The following is a 13,843-nucleotide window of genomic DNA, read 5'->3' as shown; positions in this document are numbered from 1 at the left end:
GACCAAACATGTGGTGACTGCGTGCGACCTGGACGCATCAGTGAATGGTGAGATATTTTACTAAATAAAATTATCCTGTCAGAAGAATTGCGCGATAACTTCATTATTTATTTTTCCATCTGAATCATATCAGTGAGCTTTTGTGGGGTTTTACACATGCGCAGTAAATGTGAATTTAGCGTTTTCAGGCGTTTTTCAAAAGTTTCTCATCCACACTGAAACGTCCGAAAACGCTTGAAAACGCTAGTGTGGACGGAGAGCGTTTATAAACGAAAACGCCGTTTTCAAATGTATCCGGATTAATGTAGACGTAGCCTCGAAATGGGCTTTTTAAATCGCATACTTTCAGAGATATGAACCTAACCTGGCAAATGACCGCTTTATTAATTCATTGTTATCACTAAATTAACCCTTTAACTAGTGTCACCTTTTTTTCGCATAAACATGAAAATCACTATCCAAACTTAAATGGTTGTAATCAGGGGCGGTTCTAGAGGCGGGGCCACAGGGGCCCTGGCCCCTGCTGAAATTTGATTGGCCCCTGATTGGCCCCCGTTCCTAGGGGTGGGAGAAAAAATCGATTCTTAGATGCATCGCGATGCGGACGTGGACGATTCTGAATCGATTCACAAATGTCAAAAATCGATTTTCTAAAAAAATATAGCCTATATATTTTTTCCCTAATAACGTAATATTGACGGAACGCAAAAGGCGGAACTCTAAAGCGGACGTGCAGTGCGCGGACAGTCTGTGGCGTGCACATAACAGAGTCGCGCACATAACAGACCTATGTAACCGACGCATGATGGCTGAGCACCAAATTCGAACAGCACCCTCTTCGTTAAAAGCTAACGTATGGAAAATTGGCAATTTCATTGTTACCTATTTAGTATTTTTTGTATGAGAGCTGCTTTCTGTATTGTTTAGTTTTCACATCAATATACTGTAAACCGATCTGTTATACGTACGTTACACTGCCCTGCAATATGTGCAATGCCAGTCACAAAAAGTTACATTTTGACTGTGCTCTCTGCAGATGTTCATTCACTTTTTTTGTATAAGCTTTTTTTGATTGTGGTATACAGCAAATATTTCAAGTCATAACTCTTTATTATTTAGTTGTGAATAAGAGCGGCTTTGTATGTTACTAATTATTCAGAATATGCATAAGTCCACAAGCATTATATGAGAGCTGCTGGTACATAATTCTATATTTTTGAACGAAAACTGTTTGTGAATTTGCTACAGCAAAATGTTTTTTTGTCTGAAGGATTATATTGCTCATTGGAAATAACAGGAGGATGTGGGATAGAAGTCTATTATTAAATGCTAGAGATTCAGAATATGCTGAAGTTTGTATTAATTTACTACAAGTACGCTGCTAGTACAGGCACACATTTATTTTCCTGTTGGTTCTTTGCAATGTTGGGACAAATGCTGGCAAATGTAACCTTACAGTTGACTTGCCAAATCACTTCCATTTGTTTTATTAATAAAATTAATATAGGAAGTATTGGAAGTAAGTTTGTTATGGGTCATCATAAATACTTTGCTTTAAAAGTACCAAGTAGTAAAAAAAAAAAAAGTAAAAAAAAGAAGTTGTTACCCTCTGAATCGTAATCGAATCGAATCGTGAGGTGCCTAGAGATTCCCACCCATCAATCATCGACGAGAAGAGCAACCGGAGAATTCTTCACAACGATCACAGATGCAATTCCACCCCCAAACAATTAACAATAATTTACTGTTTATAAGCGACGACATGATTATGAAACTTGAAAGGTGGAATTCAGAAAGAAGTGCATTGTGTCCTTTATGCACAGTATAAATAAATGAAAAAAATCATTAAGAACTTTACTGGCTCATAATTTTTTATTAGAGCGTTTGAAAAAGGAATGACTGCCGAAATGTATTTGCACCGTACTGAATAAATTATTTTGTGTGCTTGAATGTACCCTGTATTTGGCCCCTGAATGTAACATGTGGCCCCTTAATGGCCCCTGTTACAGAAAAATCCTAGAACCGCCACTGGTTGTAATTCAAGAATGCTTTGGAATTTAGACCTATGGTTGGTCTTGTTTTAATTTGTCAGATTATTGTTGAAGTGAAATAAATTATGAAAGTGAAACAGAAAAAAGTTATGCAAGTTTGAGTTTATTAAAATGTACAAATTTAAAATATAATTATTTATATTTTATATAAATATATATATTACAAAATATATTTTACTCTAGAACTGCAAGAAAATGAAAGCAAAAAATCTGAACAAATTGTGTTCCACATTTTAGGTTGATATGTTGATATTTCGCTTCCTCACCCTTTCTGCCGTGTGCTCTAACGTTACACGGTTTGGAGCTGCGCGCTCTTGCTCGCTCGCTTTAGATTCCGGGTGATTTTAGCTAATTTGCGGGCATCAGGGAGCCGCTATCAATATGCGGGAGACTCCCGGATCTTCCGGGAGACATGGGATATGTCTGCTCTAGAGATATTAAAAACTAGAAACTACTTTTTAGTTAATTTAACCGCTTTTGAATTTGAACCGGTATCGTTCAATTCTATGACAGCTGTGTTGCGTTCAGTCCAAGATGGCGGAGCTGCAGCTCTGCGCATGGGTGAGTTTGTTGCAATGGAACGTTCTATTGAGTTTCGCCTCTTGGTACTTCTATACTCTTTGATTTAACCCTTGTGTGGTGTTCATATTTTTGTTACTCAGCCAGTGTTCGTGGGTCTGGTGGACCCGCTGCATTTTTGGGTTTTTAATTCAACACAATCAAAAATGTTATGTTAAAATACTCAACAGATGTTTACTTCATCCCAATTACAAGCAATATAAACAGCATATATGGTCAATATTTTCTCTTTACCTTTGTTAGATCACATTTAAGAATTGCAACCTCGTGTGGGAATGGCAGGAGTAGAAGCACAAAACTCTTGCACTCTTTCACACTTACACACAATCTCTCTCTCACACGCACGCACACACACACTCATGCAGACACATACACACACCCACAACACACACACCCACAACACACACACAGACACACACAAAACACACACCCACACACACACACACACATACACATGCACATACACACACACTCACTTGGATATGTGGTTTACGGGGACTCTCCATAGGCATAATGGTTTTTCTAATGTACAAACTGTATAATATATCCCCCTACACTAACTCTACCACTAAACCTACCAATCACAGAAAACTTTTGGCATTTTTTGAATTTCAAAAAACACCATTTAGTATGTTTTAGTATGAGGACACAGATGTCGTCATAAACCATGTTTACGTTGTAATACCCATGTCATTATACACATTTGTGTCCTCATAAACCATATACAAGAACATACACACACTAACAGCAGGCCCTGACAGGAGGAGGACAGAGTAAAGGTACACAGGACCTACAATTTCCACACTTTTATTAGCCCCGGGTCCAGTGGACCCGAACATCCTGTGTGTAATATAAATGTGTAGGGGGGGTGAACAGTGTGTTTTCATTAAAAATGTGTTCTGATATATATTCCTCAAAGAAAATGAGCAAAGGCCAATAAGTCTCAGTTTTTAAAAAAATAATTAATTGTATCATTTTTCTTTTGATAAAAAATGAAAACGGGTCCAACAGACCCGAACACCATACAAGGGTTAAGCTGCATCCAAGCATGCGCCTTCCATACTATATAGAGTAGAGCGGGGTGAGTTGAGGCAGTTTTTACTTGGTGCATCCCGTGGAACATGTTGAATCTAAAATAAACTGCTTTACAAATATCACTTTCCAAAAAAAAAAGAAAAAAAAAGAAAAAAGAAAGTGGTCCTACCAGACTCTCGTACATTTCATTTGTACAGACAGTCTGGCCACTCTCCATTGACGACCGTTAACTTCCTTGAAGGCAGGTAGCCTACTCTGTTGAAGTTTAAAACTATTGCCCAGAGTCACTCTGGATCTGCCATAACCGATCGCTAACGTTTGGTCGTGACGTGACCATAGGGTCGTGACGTCTATGGTCGTGACGTAGCCTAATGTCTACAACTCAAACTAGCGCACGTCATCGTTCTCAGCCACTCCCTATCTGTTTGCTGATTGGACGGTAAAAAATTGACAGGAGAAAGCCCAATAATAGAGCTCGTAAGTCCCGCCCATTCGTAAAACCCCAAGTGGACCTCTAGGTTGAAAAATCGTCAATGCAAGTGAATGTGAGAAAATAATTATTTTCTGGTCCCGTTTGAATTGTGCCATGAATGTGAACATATGTTGTCTGTGAATTTTTAATATAATTTTTTCATGTTACGAGTTTGACAGTATATTGTATGATTCTTTGGCTAGCAGTTGTGGAAAAGACATAACGAGAAAGACTACATGTCGCCTATGTGACGTCACCCCATTACACATTTTCCCTCCAATTGTCAAATCACGGTGCTAATGCTGCGATAATTTATGGAGACAGATCGAGATGCCTGTGTGTTTTGTACCCAAATGTCACCATTCAAACCAAATGGGCTGTTCTTTCTTCAGATTCCCGTCTGAAAGCAGCGAAGAGTTGTAGTCCACAAAGTGCTCTCACACAAAGTCTAACCGTATCAAACTTCTACCTGCTAAATTGTAGCATTCTTCAAATGAAAAATTATATTAAAAATTCACAGACAACATATGTTCACATTCATGGCAAAATTCAAACGGGACCAGAAAATAATTATTTTCTCGCATTCGTTTGCATTGACGATTTTTCAACCTAGAGGTCCAGTGGAGTTAGCGGAAGGGGCAGGTCTTACCAGCTCTATATACAGCAAACACAGACAGAGTACTGAAGGGAAAAGAAAATTGAGTGGAAATACGTAGGAGTGCGGAGCCAGGCTAGCCTAAAACTTGCCCCCATTGAGGGGTAGGCCTACTGTATATAAAGAGGATAAGTTGAGCCACATGGGGGTAGATTGTGCCACTGATTATGCTGGCTTATAACATGGCTTACTGCTTATTAACATGGCTTATTTTAAAATTTCAGAACAAAATAAAGTTCAAATTGAAAAAAAAAAGAATGACTGCACGGAGCCCCTAAGGAGACGTTAGGGGACATGGTGGTGGGAAAAATCTGGGATAGGTGAAAAAATATTTTTCAAATCTTTTGCATTCCCCCGAGAAACTTTGCGTTCCCTTGCAAACCCTTTTGCGTTCCCTCGCAAAGATATTTGCGTTCCCTTGTGTCCTGTTGTGACCTCGGACAGACACCTCCTGTTTAATGTCGCTGGCAGTGTTTCAGAGCTCCATATGTGAGTAACAATGGGAGTTAAGCACTGACCGCATTTCTTTATATTTGTGTCAAAGTTCAAACGAAATGCTCCTAAACTCACTACATCAGACCTCCAGAGTATACGTGCCCACCAGAAACTTGTGTTCTGCATGTAAACGGCACCTTGTGGTGCCAGTATCTCAAAGAGAGACAACATCACTTTCATCGACCTTTGACTGTTCCCTGCCTAACTCAACAGCGCTGCTGAGTCTTTAGCCATTTTCAAGAATCTGCTGAAGATGCTTTTTGGCAACACTTTTATCTATTCATTATTTATTTAAAAAAAATGCATTTGATTCACTGATACAGTATTTTATTTTACTGTAAAGCAGCTTTATCTAGAGAGGAAGTTAGACTGTGAGGTTCATAACAGCAGGACAGGAAGAAGCCCTTCACTTACAAACTAAACACACATGGAACAAGTGGCCACATTCAAGATGTTTGTCCATCCAGCAGATCAAACCACGTTTCTATAGAAATCAGACCACAGGTTTCAGTTTGACTCAGATGTTGCACTGCTAGAGTCACACCTCAATAATACTGGCATTGTGAGATAGCAGACAGTTTTACCTTTCTGTTTTGATTTTCTATAAAAACAACAATAGGCTATATGGATAACTTAATTGAATGATAAAACCATTTAGATTATTATTATTAGTAGTAGTAGTAGTATTTACCGATGCCTATTAAATGCAACATCATACAACATTACCATTGTTAACATTATTTTTTTTAAATCCATTATTAAAACCGTTAAAGTGTTAATAAGAGCCAAAAGATTATTTTGATGCTATATGACGTGTTCAGATTGTGTGAACTATAGGAGGGTTAAACTGTCGTGGGAGGATTCACAACAGCTTGAGTGTTTTCAGTGAACAGTGTTAGGTCAGAGTTTTCACTGAACAACAGAAGAAAATGTTCCACATGTTTGTTTTGTTCTGTTTGTGCTGGTGGAGACTGACAGGTAAGTTATAAACACATTTTATGGCTTAATATTTCAGAACAGTGTAACAAACTACTCTTTATTATTGTGCTGTAGTTACAAACTACTACATTTTCCTCTAGATCAAATCAAACTGAGATATTATTGTGTGATCTGCTTTGCAGTCAGGTCTCTGTTTGACAAATCATTTTAAAATTGTGAATTACAGGTCTGGACAAGTCAGGGAAAAGTATTAAAATGTTAAAAGTCAGAGAAAGTGGCTCGGGCTCAGAGAGTCAGAAAGTGAGCTGCTTTTCAAATGTCAGGCGGGTTTTTTGTGGTTTTAAAAAGTCATTTTAATGATTGTTTCTGGACATACAAATACAAATAGCCATCTCTAAAAAAGATTTTAAAAATAATTCTGCAGTAATCATGAACAACAACAAAGACAAATAAATTCAAAATTGCCCATTACCATATAATTTCAAAGTAAAGGTGACTTTGGGGTTTGTAAACCAACAGAAGCCTGATCTGTTCCTCTTCATGTTCTTCAGGAGTGTTTGCTGTTGAAACAAATGAAATACAGTCAGTGTCAGTGATGGAGGGAGATTCTGTCACTCTAAACACTGATGTTACTGAAATACGTGAAGATGAAGATATACTGTGGAAATATGGAGCTGAAAAGTCTCTCATAGCTAAAATCAGCGTTGAGAACCGAATCTCCTCCACATATGATGATGTTCCTGATGGGAGATTCAGAGACAGACTGAAGCTGGACAATCAAACTGGATCTCTGACCATCACAAACACCAGAACTGAACATGCTGGAGTTTATAAACTAGAGATAAGGGGAATGAAGCTGACAATAAAAACATTCAGTGTTTCTGTCTATGGTGAGTAGAGATCATTTGTCTCGTCCTTCACATGATTACAAGTTAAACTCAATCCGCAGCATTTATGGCATCATGTTGATTGACATAAAAATATTTAGACTCATCCCTCATTTGGAGGTAACGGTGAGGCAATTATAATGGACGTGAATGAGGCCAATATTTGAAGGATTTAAAAGAATATCGGAAAGAAAACTTCAGAAGCACTTTAGTATTTTTACAGTCATTGTATGGTTTATGCCATTGTTGTCATGGCAAACAAGTTGTAGAAATTGGATATAACTTTACACAGAAAAGGTTAGTAGGTGATTTGTCTCACAAAAATCATGTTAACATGCTTATTGTTCACATCTTGTGGCTGTTGGCTCAGGGCTGCCATTGAAACAGTGAGTAATTTAACATTTACCGATTGGCCCCGTTCTATGGAAACTTGTTTAAAAATAAAAACGGTAATTGTCACCTTTATCTCACAATTCTGACTTTTTTTTCTCTGAATCGCAATTCTGTGAAAAACAAAAACAAAACAAAAACCTTTTCCTCAGAATTGGGCTTTTTAACTTGCAAGAACGTCAAGGAAAAAGTCAAAATTGCGAGATAAAGAGTCAGAATTATCTTTTACATGCTTTTATTCCGTGGCAGAAAGCTTCCATACCATTCAGCGCTTCACTGTAACATAGATTTTTGCTTTTCTGGTGGACAAATGGAAATACATTTTTGTGGCAATTAACATGTCAAAAATGCATCACATTGAGATTTACTTGAAATTAACCCACAATATTCCTTTAAATATTTATATACTGAAATGTTTCATTGCTTTTTGAGAAACACTCACTGACCGTCAACACACTACATAAGTAAGCTTGATGTTCAGATTTATCCATATTTCTGTTAATTATCTTGTTTTCCAGCTCCTCTGCCCACTCCTAACATTACCAGAGATTGTTCAACATCATCAAATTGTTCATTGGTGTGTTCATCAGTGTTGAATGTGAGTGATGCGACTCTCTCCTGGTACAAAGGAATCAGTGTATTGTCCAGCATCAGTGTGTGTGATCTCAGCATCAGTCTCTCTCTACCTCTGGAGGTGGAATATCAGGATAAAAACACCTACAGCTGTGTGCTGAACAATCCCATCAGCAACCAGACCACACATCTGGACATCAACACACTCTGTCACACATGTGCAGGTATGTTGGTGTTAATATTAACATTGATTAATAAGCTGATCTATTAAGTTATAGTGCTGATGATTTGATGCATGTGTGCAATTTGTCCTTTGGCCAAACCAACAACAATTCATGAACGTTGTATTATAGGACAGATAAGAGAAGCCCTTCTAAGATTAGACACACACAATGGCGACAACTGTCACATCTGGTGTAGACACAGTGTAATATATGGTCGGTTGCAAAGGTTGCCCATCCGAATGAAAAATTTGACTGGAGACCAGTTTCCTTAACTTCTTGCATTCGTAAAAGACTCCATATATCAACCCGTGAAGTAATTTTCAGTGATGCACTGGACACGGCTTATGCAGAATATCATGTGCTATTAAGTTAAAAGACAAAGAAAGAGACAAGATAAAATAGAGATGGAGGCACATTTGTCTTTAGAAAAAATATGCTTTGTAAAATTTCCAACACAACCAGCACCACGCAAATTGGATGGTTACTGTGGTATTGTACACCTTGTCAACCAACTAAATGGAAATGATCAAGCACTGTAAAAAAAAAAAAACCTTCTAATTTTACACAAAATAACACATTTTTTCCACTCTTATTATTTTGTTTTAAATTGTACTCAAAACTCTGAAAAATTACAAACATTATCTGTAAATTAACTGTTATTTTAAGTATTATGACATTAATGACAAATTACAGTAATTCACATTTTCTATACATAAAATATTACAGTATTTTTTACATACAAATGTATTTAAAATGACAAAAATGATCTGTAATTAAACAGTAACTTATTTTTTGACAACAGTGCTTAGTCAAATGTGTAAAAAAGATATCCCAGTGTCTTTATTTCTTGAAAGTGTTGAAGTGTGGAACACAAAACTTCTGCTGATGATTTTGTTAGTATGCATTTTTTTCCCCTGATAAGATCCTGTCTATGCAAATGTCTTATTAGTTGATTGCACAGAAAAGCAAGCAGCTTCATTGGAAAGAGAAAAGAGCTCAACGGATTAGTGGATGAACTAATACATCATCTATCTGATCTGGAAGCTCGGAAAGAGCAAACGCAAATGTCTCAGAAAGTTCATCCCCTTCACAATGACCATATGACAATATTAGCCCGGTTCTGTCAACACTGCACTGGCTCCCTATTAAACATCGTATACATTTTTAAATATTGCTGATTACTTACAAAGCACTAAATGGTTTAGCTCCGCAGTACTTGAGCGCTTCACGTCTATTGCAATCTCAAAATTCCGGCCAGTTGACAATACCTAGAATATCAAAATCGACTGCTGGCAGTAGATCCTTTTCCTATTTAGCACCAAAACTCTGGAACAGTCTTCCTACCATTGTCCGGGAAGCAGACACACTCTGTCAGTTCAAAGCTAGATTAAAGACACATCTCTTTGACCTAGCATTCACATAATACATTATAGACTTCTATAATTCAATGTTAGGCTGCATAGTTTAGGTCAGCCGGAACCGGGAACACTTCCCATAAATCCTGATGTACTTGTTACATCAAGAATGGCGTGTACGTTAATATTGGTCTCTCTGTTTATCCCGAGGTTTAGCGCAGTCCGCCGGATCTAGGCTGTATCCAGATCTGATGAAGGACATTCGCCTGGACGCAACGACAACGCAGTCCTGAAATTTCAACTAGTCTCTTCCCTGTGAAGGCCTCCTTCCCCTCCCTTTCCTTTACCTATCTACAGATAAAGCGTTGTCGGGATAATTCCGGTTCGCGTGGCTACGCAAGCGTGACAAAAATGTTCTGTATTATACATTTTTAAGGCCAGAGAAGTAGTTTATTGAGGGTTGATTTGTAAAGAAGGACTACACTCCTGTGCTCATATACTGTATATATTCAAACGCGCATACCTTGGGACTGAACACATAATGCGCATGTGCGCGAGATCTGCGTTTCACTGAAGTTTGCGCAGAGATAATGGATAATCGTTTGCACCTTCAAACATATTTCAGAGAGAGTGCGTTCTCGAGACCCCAGGCACTGTTTTGTGCGGATGGGCAGCCAGAGCGTGTTAAGGGTTTTCCTGTTAGAACGGTGTTGGGTTAGAGGCCCCTAAGTTAATAACTAATGATCTTCGCAATGGAAGAGAATCAATCAATCAAAACTTATTTTAGCTGGACAATAACTTCCTAGCCTAGAGCTGTTGTAAAGCCTAAACAGTCTATTACAGTAATTTCCTATTATCACTGTAAAGCTGCTTTGAAACAATCCATATTGTTAAAAACATTATATAAATGAAGGTGACTTGACTTGACTTCACAATCTTTTCCACCAACTAGGGCTGAAAAAAACTGTTTGGCTTCTAATGGCTCCGTTTCCACCTGGTTTTAAAACGAGTTTTTGTCGATCGGATCACAAGTAGATGAGGAAGACATACCCGTTTACACCTGGTGTTTTAATCCGTCTCTTTTGTCCACTTTCAACCACTTCCGTCCTGATTTCTTTGAGGGGACGGGGGGGGTTAAATGTATGGGCTTTTCAGATGTTTAAATTAATGGACAAAAAAATTTTATACCCAGTTTTATACCCAGTTTACATCTGTATTTAGCGCCAACTACTTGTGATCCAATCGACAAAAGCGCATCTGAATACCAGTTGTAAACAGGGCCTTAGGAATCACAGCAAGGACAACACATAATGCTTGTTCTACCATTGGTATTAGATAGTTCAATGAAAATAAGGTAGTTATTATAATAGGTTTTTTTGTTTTTGTATTGTACCCCTGAGCATGTTTTATACATTTCTACATTTATTTACATTTATTTTATATATATAAATGTGTGTGTGAATGTGTATATATGTATCATTATTTTTTGGTATTGTACTTCTGACCATGTTTTGTATATTTGTATTCATCTGTTTTTATACTTCTATTAGTATTTGTATCTGTATTCATTTTACTTTTTTAATGTACATTCTGTATTCATTCAATCCTAGTACTGCTAAGCAGAAAAGTAAACAAACTTTAAACTTCTAACATAGTGTTAGCTGTAGATCAGATGAACAGATTCACTCACACTAATGGCTCATTTTGTCCATTACAGATCAAGGCCTACCTTTATTGTACATAGTGTTGATCTCTTCTGCTGCTGGATCCCTGATGATTGTTGTTATAGTCGTGATCTTCTGTATCTGTAAGAAATGTAGAAAAACAGGTCAGAAGAGCAAGTAATTATCTGTATAAATATCTATCTTTTTTAAGACAGAAATTTCAATATAATATTGTAACTGTCGTTTTAACATATCTGTGGTGTTGTTAATGCAGTTGAGACCCAGGAGGAAGACAGCACTGATTCAGCATTGTGTAAACCAACAACACGACAAAAGGTAAGAAGTTTTTGCAGTCAGTTAGTGTGATTGAAGTTTGCAGCATCAGACGGTCAGTGAACAGACGTTTGTGGCCTTTAGACTCAACTGTCATTATTACCTTCAGCAGAGAGCCGAACAAAAGGAGAGTTTTTTTTAAATGGTATTTACACTAAGCCTATGAAGGCCACTATTTGCACCTCTGTGTAAGTTTTTCCATTCTGCAGATCTAAAAAAAGATGTGTGGCTCAAAGGTGATGCTCACTAGCACGTGTGCCACCAGCATCGGTCCATTCCCACGGCTCTCAACTTTGCCCTGCTTGTCACAATATATAATACATTAAAAATGTTATAGTTTTACAGTGCGTGTCCACTGGCGAGGAGAAGAGTGAGCATTTTCAATTAATTCCTACTAACATGAGAGCGTGAAGCTCAACTTCAATTGGAATAAACTGATAATGCTCGCTCTGCTCCTCACACCATAAAACTATTACATTTTTAACGGATTATATGTTGTGGTCTTGCTCTGTCAGTCTGGTGTCTACACCGGTGAATCGTTTGACTGAACTAGACCACTCCTCTTATAATCAATGGAGTTGCATCGTTACACATCTTTAGTTTTTTTGCTCATCATGTGATCTTTGGACCAAATGATCTTTTGTTTAAAATCACATGTTATAGGCTGTGTGGTTTGTCATTTTTAAATAGCCTAACCCATACAAAATCAGGTTTTATTTATACCATTAGATTTTAATTGTAGAGAAAGTAGGACATTAGTTCTCTGAAAGTAGTTATTAGCTTGTGTCACCTCTGCTGAAGTGTGTCCTCTCTGCGGTTTATCATTATCTGAGGTTAGATGCAACTTTAGCAGTCATTGGTTGCTTTGTAGACGTGATGCAACAAGTATCTTTGCACTGTTCTCTTAATCTGTTTGATGATTTAACGGTTTGAAAAGTCATGACTGATGTCATTTCCTCTTGCTGCTCCATGTTAGCATCTAGTAGTAGTTTTTTTCAAAACAAAATTGTCAGTATTTGTATTAAGATTTGCACAGAGAATGCTAAGTTTGTGATCTTGTTGCCTGTTGCATGAGCAGTTTCCTGAAAGTTTGTGTTTCCTTTCAGAAATCGAAGACGGAGTCTGTGTATGAAAATGTCCCCAAAAAACGATGATCAAATACTTATCTACTTTAACTTTTGTAAGAGCTCAAATGGGACAATTGCTCACATTTTTGGTTTTATTTACATTCATTCTCTGACAGGATGTCTATATTTGATTTTGCACATGCTACTATTGTATTGTTTAAAATGTTGTTGCTTTGTATTAGTTTAATAGCATCCAAATGTTATGGGGAATGATATAGTGTAGCCTACTCAACTAAAATGTTATATTTTCATCTTGTGAAATGTATCTAACTTTAATTATTAAACATTGGACCATGTCTGGTTTACTATCTTTGTGGGGACTCTCCATAGATGTAATGGTTTTTATACTGTACAATCTGTATATTCTATCCCCTTACATTTTTACATACACAAACAATGCTGGCAAATGTTACACAAGCACATTACATCATCACTCTGGAGTCTCTCTAAGAATAGCGCTCTTTTTACCGATAGGGTGCGCTATAACATATTGTCATACTGTTCAGTTCTCATAGAAAAGCTGCATGCTAATAATAGACACATTACCTGATCATTGCGCTTCCTCCTAGCCTGTTTGAATAATAATACAGTTAGGCATAGATTATATCAGCTTTATACAACGGGGCTTGAATGCTTGATTCTGATTGGTTGGTGCAATTATTTTATGGCCACTGGCTGCATTGTTTTTCTAATAGCCTATACTTCAACGGCTCATTGTCAATTATTCCTTATATAATGCTTACTATCTGTCCTGCTTGTGTAGTTTCTACGGTGATAGTTATCAGCAGTAGACCAGCAGAACAACACATTCCTGCTATAGAACCTGAAGACAGTCCTGAAAATATCAATATCATCATTTAGTGAACGGATGATATTGGGTTATAGGCCTTTCATTCAGTCATTAATTGGCTGTTTGTATGTTTCTATTTCAGGCAAGTTTATTAATAAATATCATACATATACATAAACATAACCTAGCCTACTGATATTTTTGACTGATAGCTTACTTAACTTCCTTAATCACTTTTATGATATTGATGATACACCTGACAAAAGGCGCCATC

General features: G+C 37.3%; 1 protein-coding gene across 1 annotated transcript; it reads left to right on the top strand.

The window, feature by feature from the left end:
* Window positions 1–6,178: 6,178 nt before the first annotated feature.
* Window positions 6,179–13,085, top strand: LOC311084798 (SLAM family member 5-like). Its single transcript, XM_084117090.1, has 6 exons — window positions 6,179–6,265; window positions 6,778–7,116; window positions 8,022–8,300; window positions 11,373–11,483; window positions 11,594–11,655; window positions 12,759–13,085. The coding sequence occupies exons 1-6, from the start codon at window positions 6,217–6,219 to the stop codon at window positions 12,804–12,806; spliced, it is 888 nt and encodes a 295-aa protein (XP_083973216.1). The 5' UTR covers window positions 6,179–6,216; the 3' UTR covers window positions 12,807–13,085.
* The last annotated feature ends 758 nt before the right edge of the window (window positions 13,086–13,843 follow it).

This window comes from Abramis brama, assembly GCF_963993115.1.
Source record: "Abramis brama genome assembly, chromosome: 6".
In the NCBI taxonomy this organism is placed as follows: Eukaryota; Metazoa; Chordata; class Actinopteri; order Cypriniformes; family Leuciscidae; genus Abramis; species Abramis brama.
The sequence above is the reverse complement of the archived record's forward strand: the minus strand, read 5'-3'. Positions and strand labels throughout refer to the sequence as shown.

Bases quoted from the DNA above. Each gene is read 5' to 3' on its own strand.
- LOC311084798 (XM_084117090.1), top strand. From the start codon at position 6,217: ATGTTCCACATGTTTGTTTTGTTCTGTTTGTGCTGGTGGAGACTGACA. The intron at 8,301-11,372 runs GTATGTTGGTGT...TGTCCATTACAG, and splicing joins ACTCTGTCACACATGTGCAG to ATCAAGGCCTACCTTTATTG. The intron at 11,656-12,758 runs GTAAGAAGTTTT...GTTTCCTTTCAG, and splicing joins AACCAACAACACGACAAAAG to AAATCGAAGACGGAGTCTGT.